This window comes from Impatiens glandulifera, chromosome 1 (genome assembly GCF_907164915.1).
Source record: "Impatiens glandulifera chromosome 1, dImpGla2.1, whole genome shotgun sequence".
In the NCBI taxonomy this organism is placed as follows: domain Eukaryota; kingdom Viridiplantae; phylum Streptophyta; class Magnoliopsida; order Ericales; family Balsaminaceae; genus Impatiens; species Impatiens glandulifera.
The window spans coordinates 9,328,002-9,353,930 of NC_061862.1; the positions used below are offsets into that span (position 1 = coordinate 9,328,002).

At 26.2% G+C, this 25,929-nt stretch overlaps 3 protein-coding genes and 1 non-coding gene across 4 annotated transcripts; 3 read left to right on the plus strand and 1 right to left on the minus strand.

Moving 5' to 3' along the window:
• Positions 1 to 252: 252 nt before the first annotated feature.
• Positions 253 to 2,278, plus strand: LOC124941587 (transcription factor MYB101-like). Its single transcript, XM_047481963.1, has 3 exons — positions 253 to 594; positions 677 to 1,508; positions 1,992 to 2,278. The coding sequence occupies exons 1-3, from the start codon at positions 253 to 255 to the stop codon at positions 2,276 to 2,278; spliced, it is 1,461 nt and encodes a 486-aa protein (XP_047337919.1).
• A 17,287-nt stretch (positions 2,279 to 19,565) lies between these two features.
• On the plus strand, positions 19,566 to 21,373 carry LOC124920802 (septum-promoting GTP-binding protein 1-like). The gene is made up of 6 exons (XM_047461365.1): positions 19,566 to 19,956; positions 20,156 to 20,276; positions 20,357 to 20,456; positions 20,530 to 20,569; positions 20,660 to 20,743; positions 20,958 to 21,373. Exons 1-6 carry the CDS (start codon positions 19,636 to 19,638, stop codon positions 21,120 to 21,122), a joined length of 831 nt encoding a protein of 276 aa, XP_047317321.1. The 5' UTR covers positions 19,566 to 19,635; the 3' UTR covers positions 21,123 to 21,373.
• A 441-nt stretch (positions 21,374 to 21,814) lies between these two features.
• On the minus strand, positions 21,815 to 21,887 carry TRNAV-UAC. The gene has a single exon. It is a non-coding gene; the product is annotated as a tRNA-Val (tRNA).
• A 2,964-nt stretch (positions 21,888 to 24,851) lies between these two features.
• LOC124918841 lies at positions 24,852 to 25,621 on the plus strand. The gene is made up of 3 exons (XM_047458900.1): positions 24,852 to 25,185; positions 25,249 to 25,317; positions 25,539 to 25,621. Exons 1-3 carry the CDS (start codon positions 24,859 to 24,861, stop codon positions 25,590 to 25,592), a joined length of 450 nt encoding a protein of 149 aa, XP_047314856.1. The 5' UTR covers positions 24,852 to 24,858; the 3' UTR covers positions 25,593 to 25,621.
• The last annotated feature ends 308 nt before the right edge of the window (positions 25,622 to 25,929 follow it).

The following is a 25,929-nucleotide window of genomic DNA, read 5'->3' on the forward strand; positions in this document are numbered from 1 at the left end:
TCTCTCTCTCTTTTCTCTCTCCCTCCTCTCTCTCTCTCACTTCTGCTTATGTCCTGTTTTTTCTCTCTCTCTCATCTTGGCCCCACTTTCTCTCTCCTGAATTCATACAGATCGACATCCCAACGAACCACCACGGTTTTCCGTTGCTGATTGGTCGGATTCTTGGGTTAGAGAAGATTCAAAAGATTGATTCTTTCTCCTTCATTCAATCAAATTTGTTAAAAAAGTGATTTTTATTGCCGGCGATATCAAATGGTTAGTCACGGCAGCAACAGCGGCGGCGGCGGCAGTGGTGGATCGAAGGAAGGAAAAGGAAATCGGCATGGGGTATTGACGGTTGGGATGAAAAAGGGTCCTTGGACGACGACGGAAGATGGGATCTTGATTGAGTATGTTAATAAGTACGGCGAAGGAAATTGGAACGCCGTTCAACGTAATTCATGTTTACAAAGATGTGGAAAAAGCTGCCGTCTCCGGTGGGCAAATCATCTCCGGCCAAATCTCAAAAAAGGCGCATTCTCCCCTGATGAAGAACTTCTCATTCTTGAACTTCATTCCAAGCTTGGTAACAAATGGGCTCGCATGGCTTCTCAGGTTCAATTTCTTGTTTTTGGTTATATAGGTTATGTCTATTATATAAATCGAACCATTTTTAATAGATTGTAATGATATACAGCTTCCGGGTAGAACAGATAACGAGATAAAGAATTACTGGAATACTCGGGTAAAAAGATTGCAACGAGCAGGAATGCCAATTTACCCCGAGGAAATTCCGAGGCAAATCCATGCACATCAACAACATTTTGTAGGCCAAACTCAAAATTCATCGCCAAATTCCGCATTCTCATTACTATTATCTGGGAATCAAAATGTAGAGCCTGAATTCGGGATCAACCCTAATTCCCTCCCTGCCACCTTTTTCTCCTCTAATGATTTCCATCAAACCATGGCTAATAATAACGTCCCATTTCATAATCCTCAATTCAATATCTTTCATGATGAAGATCCAAACGTTATGCCATCGGATTTACCCTATACCCATCAAGGCATTCATCAAAGTCATGATGATCATAATCTGTCAACTGATTCATTTCAGTTCAATTTCCATGATATGGATAATCATGAAAATTCAATTGGTCCATTGTTAAGAAACTTAACAGAGCTTCCTTCAATCCAATCCCCTGTAGGTTTGACACCAGTTTCATCGAGCTCAGCTGGTGCTGGAGATCTATTGACAGGAACGGCATCATCTTGTGATCATTATAATGGTGATCATCATGAACATTACTATTTTGTTGCACCAGCTGATCATGTGGGAAACAGTGGATTATTGGATGCTTTGTTTGATAATTCAAAAGGGTTGTTAAGTAAAGGTGATGATGATCAGATGATCAAGTCATCATCTGGTCATGATTATATTCAAGGGAAGGTGATTGATCATCAGATTGCTGATGATCAAGATCAAGCTGCATTCAATTATGATCCAAGTCCGGCTCAATCATCTATAGGTCAGTTTTACTTTTACTACTTGTTTTTATTTTTTTTTATTTTAATAATTGTCTTTTCAACATTTTTCATTGTTTTATGTGAATTTTATAAATATTTATTAATTAGATATTGGATTTATAAAATCTCTATAGATTGTTATATTATAAGTTATTGTTGTAATCTCGATCTTAATTAATCAGTTGGGAACTTTTTTCTTTTTTCTTTTTAAAATTTGAAAAAGTAGTCAAATATTTGATGATGTGGTCACGAGAAAAAAAAATATATTATGGAAAAATGTAATTAATGTTCTTTATCAAATGTTAACTTTTATCCTTTTGTTACTTACCTTTTTTTTCATTGAAAAAGTGAAACTTTTTTTGTGTTGGTTTTACTGATTAAGAACTAGATTTCTAGTTATCTTCTTGAATTTCATTTATTTTCATAGAATTTAATCAATAATATATATGAGAATGAATATATATAATATATGTGGTTTTGTGTAGGTTTGAATGCGGAAGATCCATTGGAAGAAATCAATCCAATTGACGACGATTTGTCGAGCTTGCTTAACAACTTTCCCTTAACAGTACCGGTTCCTGATTGGTACGATGGTCCAAGAAAATCAAATAAGCAATTTTCCAATGTAAGCGACACGAGTTCTGGCACAATTCCTCAAGAGTTAGCGTCAAATATTGCTCCTGTTGTGACGAAAACACAGACGACGCCAGAAGACGATAATTGGAGCGGGTTGAACCCTTGTTGTTGGAACAACATGCCTGGAATATGCTGATTGATAGAGTGATTATGATGATTCATGATGAGACAATATTATTGTTAGGTAGAATTAATCGGTCTTTCTATCCTTTATATATCTTTTGAAATTAATAGAATTTGAGGACTGTTGTAATGTGTTGTTTTATCGGTTGGTGGTTTATGTGTAAGTTTGGATAGTTTGGGGGTAAAGTTAAACATCGAACTTTAATTTGAGGAGTATATTGTACTGCTAGCAAATTTTAAATGAATATTCATATTTTACCTGTTTCTTAATATTGTCTTGATATGAATATGGTAAATATATATATATATATATATAAAAGCCATTCTACTCTTTCAATTATCAACCAGTTAGTGGCAAAGATAATTACTGTGTAGAAAAAATATTCTTTAACAGGTTTCATTACAGATACAAATTAATCCCTTATGCAAAATCTTTGTTTTTTAAATATTTTTTTAATAATAAAAAAGTTAAAGAAATAAATTATTAAATAATTTTTTAGTAATAAAATTTAATAATTGATAAATTATTAAACTATTTTGTCAACTTGTATTCCTTGATCGAATTTGATCTGGTTTATTTGGAGAGTTTTTAATGAGTTTTTCTTTTTATAAAATATTGTTGTATGAAAAATATGTTATTTTGAGTTTTTAATTAGTTAAATTATTATAATATATTTTTATATTTAAATATAAATTTATAAAATTAAAGTAAAAATATTACAATATTTTAATTATTGAATTAAATAATTTAATAATTTGAAAAAGAATTATAATATAAAAGAGTTTATAGCATGATTAAATTATGTTTTTTTTGTTTAATTTAAATTTATATATAAATAATAATTTTTATTTTTTTAAAATAGTCTGTATATATTAAAATAATAATAATAAAAAGGAGTCAAATATTTATTACTGTTGAACAAATGATTTGGCATAATAATATATTGAAATGTATTTTCTATCTTCAATTTTAAATTATTCAGGTGATCATAAAAAATTTAATAATTTAACTTTTTTAATTTTTTATTATGCAAAATCTTTGTTTTTTAAATATTTTTTTAATAATAAAAAAGTTAAAGAAATAAATTATTAAATAATTTTTTAGTAATAAAATTTAATAAGCGATAAATTATTAAACTATTTTGTCAACTTGTATTCCTTGATCACTTGATCGAATTTGATCTGGTTTATTTGGAGAGTTTTTAATAAGTTTTTCTTTTTATAAAATATTGTTGTATAAAAATATGTTATTTTTGAGTTTTTAATTTGTTAAATTATTATAATATATTTTTATATTTAAATATAAATTTATAAAATTAAAGTAAAAATATTACAATATTTTAATTATTGAATTAAATAATTTAATAATTGAAAAAGAATAATAATATAAAAGAGTTTATAGCATGATTAAAATATGTTTTTTTTGTTTAATTTAAATTTATATATAAATAATAATTTTTATTTTTTTAAAATAGTCCGTATATATTAAAATAATAATAATAAAAAGGAGTCAAATATTTATTACTGTTGAACAAATGATTTGGCATAATAATATATTGAAATGTATTTTCTATCTTCAATTTTAAATTATTCAGGTGATCATAAAAAATTTAATAATTTAACTTTTTTTAATTTTTTATTATGCAAAATCTTTGTTTTTTAAATATTTTTTTAATAATAAAAAAGTTAAAGAAATAAATTATTAAATAATTTTTTAGTAATAAAATTTAATAAGTGATAAATTATTAAACTATTTTGTCAACTTGTATTCCTTGATCGAATTTGATCTGGTTTATTTGGAGAGTTTTTAATGAGTTTTTCTTTTTATAAAATATTGTTGTATAAAAATATGTTATTTTTGAGTTTTTAATTGGTTAAATTATTATAATATATTTTTATATTTAAATATAAATTTATAAAGTTAAAGTAAAATATATTACAATATTTTAATTATTGAATTAAATAATTTAATAATTGAAAAAGAATAATAATATAAAAGAGTTTATAGCATGATTAAAATATGTTTTTTTTGTTTAATTTAAATTTATATATAAATAATAATTTTTATTTTTTTAAAATAGTCAGTATATATTAAAATAATAATAATAAAAAGGAGTCAAATATTTATTACTGTTGAACAAATAATTTGGCATAATAATATATTGAAATGTATTTTCTATCTTCAATTTTAAATTATTCAGGTGATCATAAAAAATTTAATAATTTAACTTTTTTAATTTTTTATTATTAAAAATTCATTTAATAATTTCTTGTTTTAATTTTTTATTATTAAAAAAATATTTAATTTTTTCTTTTAAATACTTCATTATTAAATTATTATAAATAACTTTTTTAAATTATATATATTTGATATATATATATATATAAATGTATTATTATATATATATAAATTTATTATTTATATATACATATATATTATAATTTTAGAAGAATGTATATATTTTTAATTTAATATATATAAATAAAGTGAAAAAAAATATAATTATTTAATTATTTATTTGTTGTTGTGCTCAATAAAATATATAATAATAATGTTTAATTTGAATTTTCTTAGTTTTTCGGTCAAGAGATATGTTTAATTTGGATATATATATATGTGAGAGTATGGATATTTGAGTCGGATTGTGGGTAAATCTGTCCATAAACTTGAAACAGTTAAATATAAAATTTAAAATGTTATATATATGTTTTAAACTTTTACCTTAACAAAACAAGTACAATCATTTAACCAAGTTTGATTGAACGTGTTTTATCAAGGGATAATAGATCAATAGCAAATGAGCGTGCTTAAAAAATATGAATCAAATATTTGATTGACCAAAATGTGAGATCACGAGGTTAAACGTTGATTGAGATTGATGGTTTATTTTTCTAGGGATAAGAGACGTGTAAAAGTGTGATTGAGATGTAGTTTGTCAAGGAACAAGATGTGAGTACAAAGGATCGTGAGGTCACATGATTAGAGGTCGATTGAGACTGGTGGTTGGTTTGCTGAAGAATAAGAGAAGTGTGAAATTGTGATTGAGATTGATGGTTGGTTTTCCGTTGAATAAGATGCGTTTGAAAATATAATTGAGATTGTTGATTGGTTTACCGAGGGATAAAAACCGTGTGAAAATATGATAAAGAAGAATATGAAAAAGTGTGAGTCACAACTCACAAGATAAGAGGTAGATTGGTGGTAAAAGACGTCGCGATAAGGGTAAAATCATGAGATGGGAGATGTAATTTGTGGGGATAAAGAGGTGGATAATAAATGAGATATCGCTAGTTGAAATTAATATGAATGAAATTTTGGTTGCCCGAAATGTGAAAATGTGTTAGCTCATGATACTAGAGGTCAATTGAGATTGATTGTTTGTTTGTCGAGTATGATAAGAGGCATGTTAAAAATGTGAGGTCATGATATGAGAGGTCAATTGAGATTGGTGGTTGATATTGACGAGAGATAATATGTGTATGAGGTCACAATATGAGATGCGGATTATGTGATTGATGATTGGTTTGGCGAAGTGGTGGTAAAAAGGATCACGATAATGAATAAGAGATCGGTAATAGTGTAAAGCACGTCTAACATTATTTTAGATAAAAGCAAAATATAAGACACAATTTTAAATAAAATCTCTGAATCGATTTATAGTAACTAATTAACAAGATAAATGATGTAATGGACTTGATTATTACTAAGAAGAAATCTACATTTCTTTTAAGTATTTTTTAAATTCATAAAAAAAAATTAACTTTAAATATTTAATAAAATTTAATGCATGATTTGGGAGTTCTTTTTTTTTCATTTTGAAGACTTCAACGTTTCATTTATTTTGGAAATGCCTCTAGTGCATGACTTGAGATTTTTTTTATGGAAAATGCCCCTAGAACTTGTCTAGGTTTTGTTTTTCATTTTTTTGGGGTAAAAAATGTCCCTAGCACTTGTGTAGGATTTTCACCCTCTTTTTACGAGTTAAGGTGTGCCTTGATCTCTTTTTCATTTTAGAACGAATCCCAGATCAAAATATGTTCGGAGTGTCGCTTTTGTATTGTCTCAAAAGGAGGAGGTCGACTTTCCTTATCTCTTCGTTCGACACAAAGGTCATCGAAAATGCACTCGAATCTATGTTCTTGTAGTTATTTGGAAAAAAAAATATTTTTTTTATGAAAGAGAATTTTATTGCCCAAACATCATTTATAAAATTTTAAATCATGATTTCAGTTTTGTGCCACGTGCTTTGAAATTTGTTATTATTTTGTTCACTGACACCAAAGGTGGATAAGGCCTCATGTTCGAATATGCCAAAATAAAATATAAAACATTATAGATAAATTGGATAATATATTTATAAGAATGAATAAAAAATGCTTAATTATTAATATTCAAATAATTCAATAAGCTTAATTTAAATCAACACTCTATTTTTTATGTTTTTTTTTTGAAAAACGGCTTAGTGTCATTTCATTAAAAAAACCCCAAAATAGGAAAAAAAATACAAAAGTTTAAAATCATATCTAGACAATTTCTAGACTTGACAATGAAATAATAATTGAATTACAGACAACAACAACAATCAATTAACGTCTATAGCATTTTTACTTTGATTTTACTTGTGACTTTCTCAAATGAAATATCACATATCTGGCAGAGCTTTCTATTCTCTTCATTCTTTTCGATTCCTCTCCAGGATTGAATGAGTACATTTCCATTTGAATTTATATCTCCCCAAATATCTTCAGTAGTTATACTTCTTCTACTATGAGTTCTTGAATTTCTTTCTTTCCAGATATTGTAGATTACTGCTCCAAAGTAGCATTTCAACATACTTAAATAAAAGAATCTTCATTTTACTTTATTTTTTTTATGTTTATGTATAATGAAAAATGATTTAATCACAATTAAACATAATATTATAAATAAAAAATATAACGAATGTTTTGAGTTATTAAAATAGAGTTATAATATAATTGGAGCTATAAATATATAATAAATTGATATACATTGGTATAATTTGTATTTTAGTTTATGATTGTATTGATAAGTTGACTAGTTACACTAGTGAAAATGTGATCTTTACCAATATATTATATCGACAAATATATATATATATATCGATAAAAGTTCCGACCTTAAGAAACATTTCGTTAATAAGAATTTTTTTCTGACAGGTTTCTAAATCTTTCGTTAATACGAATTTTTATCGAGAGATTTATATAAATCTCTCTCTATTGACCTTATTTTAAAAACACGGAAATAATTCTAAGTGTTGGAAGAGGTCAATAGGGAGAGATTTATATAAATCTCTCAGTATTGACCTCATCCCAAAAATACGAAAATAATTATAAGTGTTGGATGAGGTCAATAGGGAGAGATTTATATAAATCTCTCGCAATTGACTTCATCCCAAAAACACGAAAATAATTAAGTGTTGGATGAGGTCAATAGGGAGAGATTTATAGAAATCTCTCGCTATTGACCTCATCCCAAAAATATGAAAATAATTCTAAGTGTTGGATGATGTCAATAGGGAGATTTATACAAATCTTTCGGTATTGACCTCATCTTAAAAACACGAAAATAATTATAAGTGTTGGATGAGGTCAATAGGGAGATATTTATAAATCTCTCTCTATTAACCTCATCCCAAAACACTTAGATGATGTCAATATGGAGAGATTTATATAATTCTTTGGGTATTTACCTCATCCCAAAAACACGAAAGTAATTCTAAGTGTTGGATGAGGTCAATAGGGAGAGATTCTCTATTAACCTCATCCCAAAAACACGAAAATAATTTTAAGTGTTGATAGATATCAATAGGGAGAGATATCTTTCGGTAACAATTAAGGTCAGTAGCGAGAGATTTGTATATTTCTTAGTAAAAAACCTTTATAATTTATATTGAAATCATTTCTTCCCCTATTACCCGATTGCGCCTCCCTCTCTTCTTCCGAGCTCTCTAGAGGCGATTGACGACCGACGATGCACTGACGCCGATTTCCTCTCGCCGCCTACGTTGATATTCTCTTGCCGCCAACGCCGACCTATGACGCCAACCGACCGATAGGGGTGACCAATTAGTTAATCTAGTCGATCCGATTCGAAAAAATCCGAATCTGATGGATCGGATTCGGAAATCGATCCGATCCGATATTTTTACTAGATTTCTGAATTGATTTAGATCGGGCAAAAAAAAATTCGGATACCCGAATCCGATTAAGTGATTTTTAAAATTTATTAAATAATTACAAATTCAAACAAAAATATTATTAAATAATTACAAACTCGAACAAAAATCTATCTTCTTTTTGCCTTTTTTCCCGTTTCCTTTACAAACCCAAACAAAAATATTATTAAATAATTACAAACATAAACAAAAATATTATTAAATAATTAAAAATTCAAACAAAATATCTCTCTTCCTTCTAATTTTTCCCGTTTCTCTTTACAAACTCACAAACTAAACAAAATATCTCTCTTTCCTTTACAAACCCACAAAATATTAATTTCATTTTGGCATTTGAATTATATTTTTCATATATATTGCACTTATGAGTTGAATTCATAACTGAAATACTTAATATAACAGTTTTTATTTTCTAGCATATGAAAAAAATCGAAATATGAAAAAAAATTGGATCGACGGGTATCCGGCTAGCCGATCCGATCCGGTGTTTTTGGATTGGATAGTGGTCGGATACCGGATCGGTAGGTTTGTCCACCCCTACCGACCAAAGATGATCTCCTCTCGCCGCCGCCTCTTCGAGCTCTTCGCGCCGCTGCTTCCTGCCACCGTTTCCTCCTCTTCAACACCGTTGCTTCAAGGTTAGTTTAGTTTATATTGTGGTTAGATTTATGTTATATTTTGTTAGTATTTATGTTAGATTTTCAATCTGATTGATTAATTAGGGTTTGATTTTGATTTTGAATCTAATTATTTTGTTTATGATGATTCTAGGGTTTTATTTAATTTGATGAATATGTTTGACTTGTTGAGTATAAGATTTTGATGAATCTGATTGCTTCATTTATGATGATTCTAGGGTTTGATTTAATTTTATGAATCTATTTGATTTGTTGAGTATAATTAGGGTATTAGCGGTATTGTTTGACTTGATTAATTAGGGTATTATATTGGATTAATTAGGGTATACTAATGGTATATGTGTTTGCAGGATGGATCGTGGTCGCGGGGATACTTGGATGGGTTTACGGAAACTCCAAATAAACTAAAAAAGTCATTCCAAACCCTACTTGCACAAGCAGATGACCTTACAATCTGAGGAGACTCTTCTAGGAACACAACGTATGTTGTGGACACGTTAGCTAGTGCTGGCCCAACAGGTGGTACAAATGAGGATGATGCTAGAGATTTTATTGAGAGTACGTTTCCATGGGCTGAGGGATGTGGAAAGGGATGCCAAAATAGATCAATATAAACAACAAATTGCATGCCTAATGATAATGTTTCCACCCCTAGTTAGTATATTGTAGTTTTTTTTGAAACATTTGTAAACGTTTTGGTAGTTCAAAATTTTAGAAATATAATGATATTTTTGTTTATGAATGATATTTTATATGTTTTGATTTGACTGATAATAGTGTTTGGTAGCGTAAAAAACGGACGACCTATTTGAGTCAATTTTAGTGATGATACCAAGAGATAATAGATCATCTCTCGGTATTTCACACGAGAGAAATATCGAGATATAATAGAATAACTTTCGGTATTTTCTCTCGAGGAAATACCGAGAGATTCTCAATAACCTTCGATATTTTCTATTGGGGGGAAATACCTAGTGAGAATCTAAAATCCTTCGGTATTTCCTCTTGAGGAAATACCGAGAGATTTTCGAATAACCTTCGGTATTTTTTCTTTGGTATTTCCTCTTGAGGAAATACCGAGAGATTTTCGAATAACCTTCGGTATTTTTTCTTGGGAGTAATACTAAAAGATTTTCGAATAATTTCGGTATTTTCTATTGAAGGAAATACTCAAAGATTTTCGAATAACCTTCGTTATTTCCTATTGGGGGAAATATCGAGAGATTTATGAATCTCTCAGGAAACTCCTAAAAAAATTTACCGAAAACCGCTATACCGACGAATTTTGATAGTTTTCTAATTTTTCGATATTAAGTTATACCGACAGATATGGTCAATACCGACAATTTTTACTCTAGTGTTAACTATCTTATAAACAAGTCCAAATAATTTCAAATAATTTGTTTTCTTAAAAATAAGTTTTTTTCAAAATATCAAATTAATTAAAAAAAAACAAATCTACATCAATGATCAAACAACTCAGAAAATTCTAATTATAAATTAAATATAGAGAAAAAAAATAAATTATTAATATAGTTATGTATATAATATTATTTAAATTTGATAAAGATTAAAATATAAAAACTGAATAATTAGAGTAATTAAATCGGGCTAAATAGTTATCCACTTCAAATAATCTCTAATTTTTTCGCAAAATATCATTCCTTATTTTTTTTTAATACAGGAACCTTATTAAAAAGGATAAAATATTTTTAGTTACATTTTCTAATAAAATAAAAATCAAATTAATACAATAAAATTATTCAATCAACATGAATATCCATAACTAAATTATAGTAATTGCAAGTTCTTAAATCTACTTCCTTAACTAACTATTTTTTAAGTTTAAAACTTATTGTATTTTTCTTCTATTGGATTTTATAAATATATAAGTTGCAAACTAACATTTTATATAGTTAAAAAAAAAACCTTTACGTACACTCTAATCATCCATTACTCAACTTTAATACATAGAAACATTATTATCCTTCATCTAATCTTGGTTAAGAACATTTACCTTTTCTTCCCTATTTTGCACATAGACAAGTCCGAGTAATAATTACTCCATCTCCCAATTCATCAGAAATCTAGGTTATAATTTTAATTCCAAATTTATAATAAATTATTATATTTGAAAAAATATACCCAAAAAGAAACTATGAGAGATTTAATTGATAATCAAGAATGTGACTATATATGATATTTATCTCAACTGATTTTGTATTTACTTAATACAATAGAAACGAGATTGGGAACAAATTAAATTAAATGACCTCCAAATTAACATGAAATCAAGTGATCATGCAATGGGCATATTGCACTAGCTAGCACACAATGTCTAATTACTTTGAAAGATCTATAAATAAATAAATCTTATTTGGTATGTAATTCATATCTCAATAGTAGTGATCATTAATTAGTAATCTAAAGTTAATGTTATATATCTTCTATAATGCTATCGAGTGCTGGCTTCCAAGAGCTTCCTCCTCCATTTGCATGAGAAGACTTGGTGTTTTTGATTGTGGCTAACAGATGATCCACGGAAGAGTAATTGGACCCATCATTTAGAATCTTCATCAACTCTTTCTGTGAAATCACAACTTTGATCCTCACTGTCGTCGAAGAAGATCTTGATAATCTTGGTACTAATTCCTGATCACTTTGATGATCTTGATCTTGATCTTGATCATGATCATGATCATCTCCCAGCTTCAACTTCATCTTAACTGTCATATTTTTACCTGCAATGTTAATGATGTTCTGTTTTGATCTCCTCCTCGTCCTCCTCATCTTCTTCAGATTACCCAACTCCTCCGATGATGATGATCTAATTACTAATTCTTCCATTTCCTTTTGATCCCTTATTGCCTTGAACCCATTAATATTATTGTCATTCTGTACCATATTTGTGCAGACAATCATTCCCACGCAATTACCCATTGACCAGATGAAGAGAGAAAATGAAATTAATGAAGTATGTATGATGAATGAATGAATGAATGAATGGCGGGGGATGGGGATTTAAAGAAAGAAAAGAAGCACATGAGGGTTAGCTATTAAAGCGCCGTGTATTTGGTGTAAGCAAGCGACCTTCTTTTCATTTAATTATCTATATGGCCGGCCCTACTATTTAACTAGTCTAAATCTAAATCTATTTCATAAAAATAATAATAATAATAATTAATATTAATCATTAAGAGGCAATTAATTGTTGCAGTTAGGATTTGAGCACATGGGTTAGGTAACTCATATTTTTCTTCATTTCCGTCTCTCTTTCTTCCATCTTCTCAACAACCATATTATTCATTTATTAATTAATTAATATAATACCCCTCCTCATCCATCCACTTCATTAATATTCAAAACTATTTTATTTCTTTCTTTCTATATATATATATATGAAAAGTTTGAGTAATCCCACAAATCTAACGTAATTGAATTGATTATATACATATAGCTTCATATTTAAAACAATTCTTCCATGTAATGTAATATTAATAAAGCTAATTAAGTTAAACTCAACAATTAACCTAACAAATATGTCTTTCACCCGTCAAGAATTTTTTTTTGTCATATTCAATTCCATTAATGTAGTTCAAATACATTAGTTCTGTCGAAAATCAAAAGTCTAGATTATCACTAAAAATACTAAGTCAGAATTGGGGTAAAGGTCATGACTGTAGAAAGAAAGAATGTGTTTAGGGATGGTTGAGGTGTGTAAATTTTTTGTTGGGTCTACATTTTTATCCTAGTCAAGAATGTGTTTAGAGATGACATTGGATATTCTACCTGTGCTGAGTATTGAATAAATGTTAAGAAAATGGAGAGAATAAATATTTAAGAAATTAGAGAGAATAATGTTAAAAATGAAGATTGAGGAGAAAGAAATAAATTTTTTATATTATAAAAATGTGAAAATGAATAGTAATGAGAGATAAATATTTTGATTGAGATGAAGTGTATGTAAGAGTATAATAAATTATATATATCTATTATAATGAATATAATTATTAGATTTTAAAAAAATCACCTCATTAACAAATATATATATATATATATATATATATATATATATATATATATATATATATATATATATATATATATATATATATATATATATATATATATATATAGTCGGGTTTGAGTTTTGCACACTCCTCATCCCCAACCCCGAATGCGACTCTGATTTAAAATACCCAACACTAATCATCGGGTATCCACGAATATCGGGTATTCGAGTACAATTGTCGTCCCTAAATGTGTTAGCAAAAACTTTTTTTAGAAATATCAATTTTATTTACAAGTTTAATGGATGTGTCAAATTTATTACTAAAATCGTGAAATTCTATATAACAAAAGTCTCTAACGGCGTTAAAATTTTGTCTAGATTTTGTCTAAGGACGTTAAAATGAGACGACTCATTTGAGAGTCGCCTCATCTAAACATTAGACGAGGAACCGAAAATAGAAATTAGCAAAGTGAATGCTTATGTAGCTCTTTTTGAGAGACACCACTTAATTTTCCTAAATTAGAAATTAGGAAAGATATTTTTATGATATTTTTAGAATCTTTTTTAGGTTCAGTGTTTGATTACGTGTAGGGAAGGGTTTCAGAGTTATTCTTCGCAACGCCCGCCCAAAATGACGGTCTCTACCCTAAAACTCTTAGCCATTATTAAAACACGACATTACACACATTTTTAAATTAAAAGGATTCTAACCACAATATGTCTAAGTTTTATACATATGCCCTGGATTAATCTATCGAACTACACTCATTCTATTAGGCATGCATTTACAACATACTTATAAGCAATAAAATAAATGTAGATGTTGGTAGTTGAAAAATACCTGGGGCTGTTTTAAATGGTTTTTTTTTTTATTAAATTTTGTTTTTTCTCTCTTCTCCTTTTCATCATTTCAATTTTTTCAAACACTTCATTTCTCTATTTAAAATATTATTTTACCCTTACTAATTCTTCTGAATTTTAAATTATTAAACCCTATTAACTAGTGGCACATTCTGTAATTTTTAACAATAATGAGGACTTAAATGTCACAAAATCCATTATATCCAAATAAACTTATTCATATTTAATTTATACAGATTTTTTTTTGTGCTTTAACTAAAATAAACCAAATAAACTTATTTAGACATACCCTAACTAATAAGGGATAAAAGAGGTAAAAACCTGAAACCATTCCAATGAATAATCAAACACATTATTTCATGAGGTTTTAATTTAGGGGAATGAAGATATTTTTATTTTTAATTTTGGAATAGCCAAATAAAAGTTATTGCTACTGCAAATAGGCTAGAACGAATAAAATGCGGCCAATTTTAATTTTAATAAGATATTTAAGACTTATAATTAATTAAAATTGATTAAATAATTAAAACTTAAATGCAAACATGCCTTAGGCTTTAATAATACTGATAGAGAGAAACTAATTTCCCGTAAGAATTAATTAATGTCTTACTCAAGTTTCAAATAATTTTTTTCTTTTATATCTACTTTTTCATTTTCATTCACAAAATATTTAAATTTATCTCTTTAAATCAATAATTAACATATTAATTACACATCTGTTATACTAAACTTATTAATATTTTATTTTTCAAATATAAATATAATAATTAAAATTAATAATACATATATTAAATAAAATATATTACAAAAATAATAAAATAGCACACATATTTTATTTTTACTTAATTTTATATATAATTAAAATAAAATATTCTAAATTAAATCATTCAAATAAATATTATAAACTAAAATAAAATAAATTACATAAACTTTTAATATTATATATTAAAATAAAATATATAATATTATATTATATAAATATTAAAATAATACATATATTACCTAAAAGAGTAAAATATTATAAATATTGTAAGATTGATGTAATTTATTTCATTTTAAGGTTTGTTAAATTAATAGTTTTATAAATATTTTATGATTTATGTAATTTCTTTGAAGATTTCTTTGATTTTATTTTATTTTAAGTTTAAGTTATGTATTTTATTTTAGTTTATAATATTTATTAAAATTATTTAATTTAATATCTTTAGTTTTAATTATATATATTATATTTATAAATTTAAGTAAAAATAAAATATATGTTATTTTAATATTTATGTAATATATGTGTTATTTTAATATTAATATAATATAGTATATTTTTATTTTAATATATAATATTAAAGATTTATGTAATATATTTTATTTAATATATTAACTTTAATTATATAAGTTTATATTTGTAAAATAAAGTATTAACGAGTAAGTAAATAAAATGTAATTAATAGATTAATTATTGATTTAAAGATAAAAAATAAGTATTTTAAAAATATTAATAAAAAAGTGGGTATAATAGGAAAATTTGTTTGAAAAAATAGGTAAGACAGTAATTGATATATAGAAAATGGTTACTACACATCATCATTTAGTTAGCCCTTGCTCTACTCATATATTTCAAACAAATGTTTTCAAATTATTCACATTTTTTTTTTAATACCTACTTTCCTCTTTAAAATATTAATTAACCGTCCTACTCTTTATTATTAATTAACATTTTATCTCTAAACTATTAATTAACTTTTTTTTTAAATTAACTTATTAAAATATATTATATAAATATTAAAATTAAATAATATATATTTTATTGTTACTTAAATTTATAATTATAATATATATAATTAAAACTAAACATACTAAATTAAATAATTAAATAAACATTATAAACTAAAATAAAATAATATACACTAAAATAAAATAGTACACAAAAATTAAAATAAATTATATAATACATTAAAATAGAATACATAACATAAACATTATTTTATCTTTTAATTTCTACAATTTTTAATATTTTCTAAACAAATATTTAAATAATACCCGGTTTGAAATTTATTTTTAAATTATAACACTTATTTTTATATATCTTTTAAGATTTTACTTAATTTTATATCAACGCAATTGTATGTATACCTTTTAAATAATTTTGTACAACTATTTATGTAATCCAACCTACTAGTTTATGACCCGGACTACTAGTTAAAAAATAAATATTATAAATAAAACTTATAATATTCATACTTTTATTTAAAAAAATAAGACCGTCATTTGACGGGCGCGGAAAACATAGCGCGAAATTTTTTTTCCGAGTGTAACCAAAATCCGAACCCCTTATAGAAACTCTGGTATAAAGTACGTTTGTACACGTACACAATTTTATTGATTTTTCTAAAATTATTTGGCGACTTTATTTTCAAATTTATGTTTGATTAATTTAAACCTGGTCTTAATTAAATAAAATTTGATTCCTAAATTATTAAAATTTGAATAAAGTAATTATTTTATAATTTAAAAACTTTCAACTATTTTTATAATATTTTAAAATAATGTTTTATTTTCAAAAGATAAATCACACAAACCAAAAGAAAAATGTATTATTTTTTCAGGACAATTTTCACATGTTCAATCTTCCCAAGGTCAATCCATGCAAAGTCAATCTTAAAAAAAAAAATTATATTCTACTTTAAAATATTATAGAGGACAATCCACGCAGAGTCAATCTTCAAAATAATTTTTTTATTCTACTTTCAAATATTGTATTATTTGTTTGAGATGTGGATTAGAGTGTTAGAATCAAGACGGTTAAAATTTCAAGTAAGCTTTTAAAATATTACGATTTTACGATTTTATATTAGGTTAACGAGACTGATTTTAAGTAAACTTTTAAATAGGTAAGCTTTTACGATTTTAAATTTACGATAATAAAATTTTACGAGTTTATTATTACTTTCGATTATACGATTCTATACGATTTTATTATTAAAAAAAATTATATTTAAAAATTAAAAAATAAAGTTATTATTTATTTAAATTAATTAATTAATATAATTAGTTTTTGTAAGTATAATCTTTTTTATAGTGTTATTTATTTATTATTATTTTTTAATTAATTTTATATTAATTATATAATTCTTTTAAATTAGCTAAATATAAAACACTTAATTATATATATAAATAATAATAATATATAATTATTATTTTTTCAAATTAAACTCTTACGATTTTACGAGTTTACAACTAGTCAACGGTTCTATGTAAACTCTCGATTTCGACTTCCTTCGTTAAAATACAATTTTTCCTTTTTTTTTATTATTTGTATCTATACACCAGCATCGAAGCCCAATTCACTTTGATGAGATTGCCCAAATTAGCTCAATTCATGAATAAAAGTGTCCTTATTAAATTGAGGAATTCATCTTTATAGAAGGAAAATATAGATGGGCTAAAAGAAAACAAAGCCCAACTTAAACAAGACTAATGGACTAAAAGTTAAGTAAAATCAAGCCCTAACAAATCTCTCTTTTATATATTTAATACTAAATTTCTTAAGATTCTAGTTAAAAACAATAATAATTACGTGGGATGGTGATATTTTGTGGAAGATAATAAATTCTAATTTAGAAAACAAAACAAATAATATAAAAGACTTGTAATCCCGTAAATTTTGTGTGTCGCAAATTATATCTACATCATGTTTTCTATTTATTTTATTTTTCAAAAGGAGTTTCTTCATCTAGTTCACCAGATTTCAAATGGCCATTAAATTTATTATAATGTATTTGGAAAAACACCAACTTTGAGTGAGAAACAATTATCAACATATTTTAGTACTGTTTCATTGAACATATATTAAATGTTTTTTTTTAAATATAATAAAAGTGTTATTTATTTTGGTAACGATGACCATTTTATTATTATTTTTCTTCCAACAAAACATTTTCAGTATAATTTATGGTCGAGTATAATAAAAATCATTTTTATTCTATTAAAATAGTTAATATAAATAAAAGCTTTTGAAATATGCCCACGTGACTAGCAAAAGCTGATGTGAACCTTCTATGATTATGTTTTAAGGAATGATTATGTTGGGTTTTGAGTTATTAAAATGATTTCAAATTTTAATTATATAAAAAAAATTACTAAATAAAAATTAACTTTTTATTATATATTAATATATTTTAAATCTTTCAAACAAATAACTTAACTTTTTTTTATAATTTCAATTCTAGTCAAATTAATTAAAAAATCTAAACTAACCGGAATTCAAATATTTAATATAAAATTGATGGATTAGAATATGTAAAACATAATAAATAGTGTAAAATATAGCCCAAAGCCATGTTCATTAGTAAGAGCTTTTTTTAATTATTAAAATATTATATTGAATAGGATATTTAAATTTTATATTATATTTTATTATTGTTTTTTAATTGATTAATCTCGTTGTATTTTATAATATCTAACAAAAATAAAATAAAATAAAAATATTTAATTAATAAAAGGAGTGATTTGTTTGTTCAAATAATATTAATATAATAAAGATATAACATAACATAATAATAAATAATATATATATATATATATATATATATATATATATTAAAAGTTCCTTAAATTAGTAAGAGCTTTTCTTTATCTATTTTTTTTTTAGATTTTGTTAAAATAATTATATTTGAGAAAATGAAAGTTATTTAATTATTTAATTATTTAATAGGTTTAATTATAAATTTTATATTATATTTGTTCGTTTAAATATTTTATAATTTTATTAATTTTTCAACTATTAATCTTATTTTGTTTCAAATGTGTATAGTGACTTTGATTATAATGATTTTATAATTACGATTAAATTACTTTTATTCTTTTTCAGTTTTATGGATCGTTGGTGAAAATGTGTTTTTTATTTTTAAATGATATAAATTTGATAAGAATATAATTTTTTTTTAAATAATAATAATTATTAAGAAAACCGACATTAAGACCGACCACCACAGACAGGGGAATTTGGCTAAAGAGACACGTAAGAGGAATTCTTGAATATTCTTGCACTAGCAATAATGAAAAGGTGTTGGGCAATGGCATCACATTATTTTTATTATTCACGAATAATAAATAAAATTTCATTTATTTATTTTTGTCTGTTAATTGTTTTTCCTTATGATACTTACATGAAAACCATCATGTCTATCACGTGAAAATAACAAAACCCACCACATATGTATATTAATTTATCCCACTGTCGGTGAATTTTAATTTTACTTTTCATCTAATTGAAGAAATTGATTTTGATTGGTAATACTAATAATAATAATTAAGATTGTTTGATTTTTTTTAAGAAAATATCTTCAATTCAACATGTTTATTTAATGAAAATCTCTTTTATGATTGTGTGTTGTTTGTGTGTGAGAGAGAAAGGAAGAGAATGACAACCCAACAACTACGTAGAACCAATAAGCCGGCATTTTGGATATTCGAATCCATTCTTGAAAGATTTTGAACCTCATAAAAGTAATATTAGTGCATTTAAATGTTAACAACTCTTCTTTTATCTATTTATATATATATTTATAGCTAATCCTAAATATACCCAAAACATCCCTCCTCTCCCCTGTTCTTCTCGTATTATTCTTCAAAACAAAAACAAAAAAAGAAAGAAGAATCTTAAACCATGTCTCCACGTCTAAGCAGAAAGATGTTCCGGTTAACCGTCCGGCGAAAGGTATTGCGTAGGGTTGTGGCCCTACGGCACTGTTTCAGGGCATTTTGGAAGCAAATCCTAGCCTGTACCTTCCACAAATCTGACCGATACAAGGAACTCCCTGACCGCAATTCATCATTCCCTCCTCCTTCTATTTCAAGTTCATCCAATAAGTGTCATGTTGTAAGCACCGATCCATGTTTGAATGATCCCCAACGCAACTCTTCCGATTTGGTTTCCCTCAAAATCACCATCCTCGGTGATCCCCGAATTGGAAAAACTAGTTTCATGGTAATAATCATTTATTTTCTTAGCGAAAATTTGGTGTCATGAATGGTATTGAGAATGATGTGTTTTGACTCAGACATCATTCATTACACCAAATTTCCGCTCTATATTGTTACTCTTGTTTTCTTTCTTTCTAGCTTGCAAAAATTAATGAAATAAAACTTACCCATTTCATTAAAATTGGTTTCTTTTATGGGTCCAGAACAAGTACGTAGGAATAGAAAGTAATGAAGGAGAAAACTCAAACAATGGACTCTTTCAAATGGACAAGACTCTATCCGTTAAAGGGGCACGTATTGCTTATACTATATGGGAAGTTGATGGTATGTGGAATTTGTTTTATTCAGAATCTTTGATAGGAAAAGATTGCAGAAATTGATTCATATTTGTGATTTTCATGCAGGGGATGATTTGGGTTCTCGGTATTACATCCCAAAAGCATGTCAAGATTCTGTGGCAATATTATTCATGTTCGATCTAACGAGTCGATGCACATTGAACAGGTAAGAATCTACATTCAAAATACAATAAGACTCATATTGATTCAAAATTCTAAACTTATACATGGAATCACAGTGTCATCAAATGGTACCAAGAAGCAAGGAAATGGAACCAGGTAAGGCAATTGATTATATATATATATAGTTAATGAGAAGGCTTAATCACTAGCTATGATATTTATTTATGTTTTTTTTGTGAGTTTCAGACTGCAATTCCAGTTCTCATAGGAACTAAATTTGACGAATTTGTACAATTACCAATGGATTTGCAGTGGACCATAGCAAGTGAGGTAGATTAGTCAAAATTCACATTTTTTTCTAGGCTATATCATTCATTGTGGCCCCTATTGTTTGAAAATACCAAATGAATGAACAAAATTGTCAATAGATGTGGTTGTCAATCAGTCAAATAAATCATTGAATCAGTCTTGATATAACAGTCAAATTAGGTGTGTGAATGCAAGACTTTCTCAAATGCATGTTTTGTGTCTTATTCTTTAACAGGCAAGGTCATATGCTAAAGCCATGAAAGCAACAGTGTTCTTTTCTAGTGCAACCTACAACATAAATGTCAATAAGATCTTCAAGTTCATTACGGCAAAGATCTTCGATGTACCATGGAAAATGGATCGTAACTTAACAGTTGGAGAACCCATTATTGATTTCTAGAGTCCTTGTTGTGTTACAAACCTAGCTTCTTGAAATCAACCAGTCACTGGATGACATATAATATGTTTTCAGTGAATCATTGTGTTGTATACTTGTAGCATCCTCCAAGTATTATAGAAGTAAATTGCCTCGTTTTTTTTATCAAAAAAGGAAGTGTGGAGGACGAATTGATTCAAATCATTGTGATACTTAATGTAAGGCCTTACAAGCCAAAAATCTCATGTATAGTGCAGCACCTAAGCTTTTGTTTTCATTGGTTTATGGTGAAAACAGTTTATCAAAATCTTTAAAACAGCTAGAATCCACATCCTATTTGGAATCATAGCCCATCTCATTTGACAATATGACTCTAAAATATACTAGTTGAACATCAAAATCTAGATATGGAATGTTGTTGCAACTTGAGTCATTAATTTCAAATAGGATTAGTAAGTGCTAAAACTCTTTTAGATGGTATTAGAGGCAGCAAATGAACTGGAAGAATACATCAAGATTTTTTCAAACAAAAGTGCTAAAACTCTCTTATAGATAACATGAAGACATCAAATGAACAAAAAGAATACATTAATCATCTTCAAACAAAAGTGAAATGCATCTTTGAAACTTCATTATGTTCCAATTTACATTCTTCTTATTAGTTATTAATCTACAGAAGATTCAAATAGACAACCACATAAAATAAAAATATATAATGATGCTGCCCAGGATCGAACTGGGGACCTACTGCGTGTAAAGCAGACGTGATAACCACTACACCACAGCACCTTGTGTTAATCAAAGGATATCTAATGAATTATATCTTTATGTTGTTTCGCATTAGAGATCATATTTCTAACGCATTATTCAAATACAAGACGGTTTTACTTCTGAAATATATGAGTAGCTAATAACGTAAGCAATTGAATCGAATGTACTAGGTAACTGACATACATATTTAGGTATAAAAGGTTTGTCTGATTTGCATACATGAACGTCTCTCGTCCTGCATTTTTTTTTTTTTTCGATCTAGCCTTTTATTTTTCAAGTAAGAAAAACTAACCTGACATCTCACCGTCATAATTATGTCGCATCCATTCAGAACGTTTTCAGATGTAATCGAATCCATGAAATCTTAATCTCTTAATCTGACTATTATCACTTAAATATCTTGTATTTGTCCGTCCTAGTCTTTATAAATAGTAAATAGTTAAATTCAATATATTTTATACGAACCATATTAAGTTCAAATTAAACCGTAATTCAAACCATATTGATTAATACAAAATCGGACTTAGATTTAATTATGTATGGTTTGAAAAATTCAATTTAACAATAGTTATAAAAAATTATTGTTAAATCTTAATAATAAATATTTTTTATTTTTAATAGTGTATTTTTTTTACTAAAAATTTGTTAATTTCAAATATTTTAATGAACTAATTAAAATTTGATAGTTAAAACAAAAAAATATATTATTACATAATAGATGCGAACAAAAATAAAAAATTATATTGCAATGAAAATGCAATATTGAAAAATAATATATTTTATTTGGATAATTTGAATAATCATAATTTCATCCGTATTTAATTCAATCCGAACACAATCTAATCCGAAATAACTAACTCAAACTAGTGTTTCGGATTTAGATTAGATTTCGGTCATTTAATCCTAATCCTAGAGAAATAAGAAGTTACCCCTGAGATTAGTTGTATAGACTATATTGGCCCTTAATAGTTGTTGAAATTGGATTGTCTCCCTCAAGTTATAAAGTAGTTAATTTTGACTCTCAAATTATCTACAACATTCATATTTTTCTGTTTAAGAAACTTTTGACGGGGACGTTGCTTGAGAAAAAGTAAGCTCAATATTTTTAAAACAAATTTCATTGTCACATTTTTTTCCTTTGTGAAGATTGTATAAAGAATGACAAAAAAAAAAGTCATTAAAATTATAATATAATCCAAGTTATCACATAATTCTATCATAAATTATTTACAAAATACAAGACCAAACTTAAGGAGAGAACAAATTGAACATTTAAATCATAAAAATTTACCTTCGAACATAATCATCGAACACTCGTAAAATTGGAGAATCAGGAAATTTTGTTTCATTTTTCTTGTAACATTGTCATCTTGTTTCTTTTTTAACTTTATAATTATGAACATAATTTTTTAATAAGTCAATAATTAATAACTTTGATTGGAAAGGATGAAATTGATTAAGTAGTCACATATATGGAATTGACATAATCAAATCAAACGGGGTGCTTAATTGGTTCAACGAATGTGGCTTTTAGTTAAACTAAATATTAATCAATCCCTTTCCAATATTGCAGGTAGCTTGTCAATTTTCACATTTTAAATATAGCAAAAATGAGAATTGTTCTCTTAAAATCTATATCCTATTTGCAACAAGTATGGGTTTTAAATAATGTATATAAAAAAATAACATGAGCCGGCATAACTTTATATATATTATTTTTAATTAATAAGAAAGAGGTCTGGTCAGTTATTTGGACATTTAGACACTCTATTATAACAAACATCAATCATAACCTCCCCTAACTTTTAGGCCATCTTCTCAAATGGATGAGTTTTTTTTTTAAATTTAAATTACAATTAAACATTATTCCATCCATTTTCATTAATTATATCTTTCAATCTATTTATCTCTAAAAACAAAAATATTAATAAAAAATATTTAAATAATTCATCCCTATTTGTTTGAATATCAATTCTTCAATTAAATTAATCAATTTATTAATTAAAATACTAAAATATTTATTATTTATTTTTTTTAAAATAATTTATTTTATTAAATATTAATATTCTTTGAATATATATATATATATATATATATATATATATATATATATATATATATATATTTATCAAAATCCAACTTTTTTTTCATAATCTAGTTCAATCAATGGCGAGTTAGATTGAAATTATAAATTGAGTGTTTAGCGTTTGCGTAATAATCTAATACAATAATTTTATTTAATAAGCTGACACAAAAAATTATAATCAAATACCATAATTTATTTCTGAACACAATATTTTTTCTATCTTAATTCCTCTAACTTATAAAATTGAAGCGAATAAACTTAATATAAATCAAGCTTACCCTCGGTATCATTTAAATAATCTCAATCCAAACAAAAGTGATGGAATAAAATCATGTAAATAACCAACTTAATTAAACATTCTTTCCTTCATCAATTCATTACCTATATAAAATATTATTTATTTTAAATTATTATTTTTTATTTTATCATTATATATATATTAATACATTTTAATTTTTTTTATAATTTTTTTTAACTCATTCCAATCATAATCAATCATTACTTTTAAAATAATTAACTTATTTAAAAATCTAAACCCAAATCTTACCTAATTAAAAAGTTATCATTATTTAAACTATTTTAACAAAAAAATATTCACACATAACATATTTTAAATAAACCCAGATTTATTTGAATAATCTGAATCAAACAAGCTTAATAATTCTTTGGCAAAAAAAAATATACTTTATTATTTTGGATTATGTCAAACAGAGAAATTTTAATCTATTTTTGTTTGATGTTTCTACCCTGCACGTCCTCTCTCTATATCTCTTCCAAATTCCAACCGCTGATTTTAACGTCCCATTTCTTCTTCTTCTTTCTTCAACTCTCTCTCATCAAAAACAAAAATACATTTTTTTCTCCTACCTTAACATGTCTGTATTAAGTTCGGAAGATCAAACGATGGTGGGAAACTCATCAGATGATGAACAATATTATTCCGATTACGAGGATGATGATCAGAAGGAAGAAGAAAGTGGGTGGACTTCTTATTTGATAGAGTTTGAAATTATGAACCAACGGGAAAGAGAATCCAAGGAGAAGATGGTCATGATCAATAATAGTACTACTGAATCATCAGGAATAATTAGCTCTGAAAAGTTGATCAAAAATGGTGACATGAACAATCAATTATCAACACCAAGACCGAAGAAATTGAAGAGTAGAAAAGTTTCTGACTTTGAAGACCCCTTTGAAGATACTGCCACATCTCCACATAGTAGTCCCAAGGTGATCCCAAATCATATATAATTTTTAATTTTTTTTAATTATATATTAATTGTTCATGAACAGATGGAGAGTTTTATGGAGACAAAGATGAAACCTTGGAGCAGAGATAATGATAAAACTGGAAGCCCTCTGGTATGTTATTATTATTATTCATATTATCTAACGATAAGGAATTAGAGTTGAGTTGCGTTTGAAATAGTATTTTGCGTATTTTTTAGGATTATAGAAGTAAGTAGTAAATAAAATTGAATTTTTTTAAAATTATGTCACATTTCTCGTAATGGGTTTAAGCCGACCTCAGCCCTTACACATTCCGTCATGTATACATGATCATAGTTGATTTATCGTACTAGGGTAAAGGAGATCGTTGGTATTTCCATGAAGATGAAGAACGGAGGAGAAGATGATATTGTAGTATTAAAGTTGATGATGGAGCAGAGCTCAAATGGAGAGACTTGTGTTTAGTTTCTTTGTCCATGATTATCAATTATCTTAATTGGTTAAGGGACTTCATTTTAACAATAATTAGTATAGTAATGATCTATTAATGTACGTAATTTTTAAGGCATAATAATCAGCTAGCCCAATCTGAATTCTAATTCGATTGGAGGCGTATTCTCAGTAACTTGAGAAAAATGTATATATTTAAAAGAACTTCTTAATTTATTAATTAATGTTTGATCTTCATCAATATTCTTAGAGGCCTTCTTCTCATTTAATTATAGTATATATTCAGATATCATA

Excerpts from the sequence above, each read along its gene's own strand:
- LOC124941587 (XM_047481963.1), top strand. The coding sequence starts at position 253 with ATGGTTAGTCACGGCAGCAACAGCGGCGGCGGCGGCAGTGGTGGATCG. Across the intron at positions 595-676 it reads GGGCTCGCATGGCTTCTCAG|CTTCCGGGTAGAACAGATAA; the intron begins GTTCAATTTCTT and ends AATGATATACAG. Across the intron at positions 1,509-1,991 it reads TCCGGCTCAATCATCTATAG|GTTTGAATGCGGAAGATCCA; the intron begins GTCAGTTTTACT and ends GGTTTTGTGTAG.
- LOC124920802 (XM_047461365.1), top strand. The coding sequence starts at position 19,636 with ATGTCTCCACGTCTAAGCAGAAAGATGTTCCGGTTAACCGTCCGGCGA. Across the intron at positions 20,570-20,659 it reads AAGCAAGGAAATGGAACCAG|ACTGCAATTCCAGTTCTCAT; the intron begins GTAAGGCAATTG and ends TGTGAGTTTCAG. Across the intron at positions 20,744-20,957 it reads AGTGGACCATAGCAAGTGAG|GCAAGGTCATATGCTAAAGC; the intron begins GTAGATTAGTCA and ends ATTCTTTAACAG.
- LOC124918841 (XM_047458900.1), top strand. The coding sequence starts at position 24,859 with ATGGTGGGAAACTCATCAGATGATGAACAATATTATTCCGATTACGAG. Across the intron at positions 25,186-25,248 it reads CTCCACATAGTAGTCCCAAG|ATGGAGAGTTTTATGGAGAC; the intron begins GTGATCCCAAAT and ends GTTCATGAACAG. Across the intron at positions 25,318-25,538 it reads ATAAAACTGGAAGCCCTCTG|GGTAAAGGAGATCGTTGGTA; the intron begins GTATGTTATTAT and ends TTATCGTACTAG.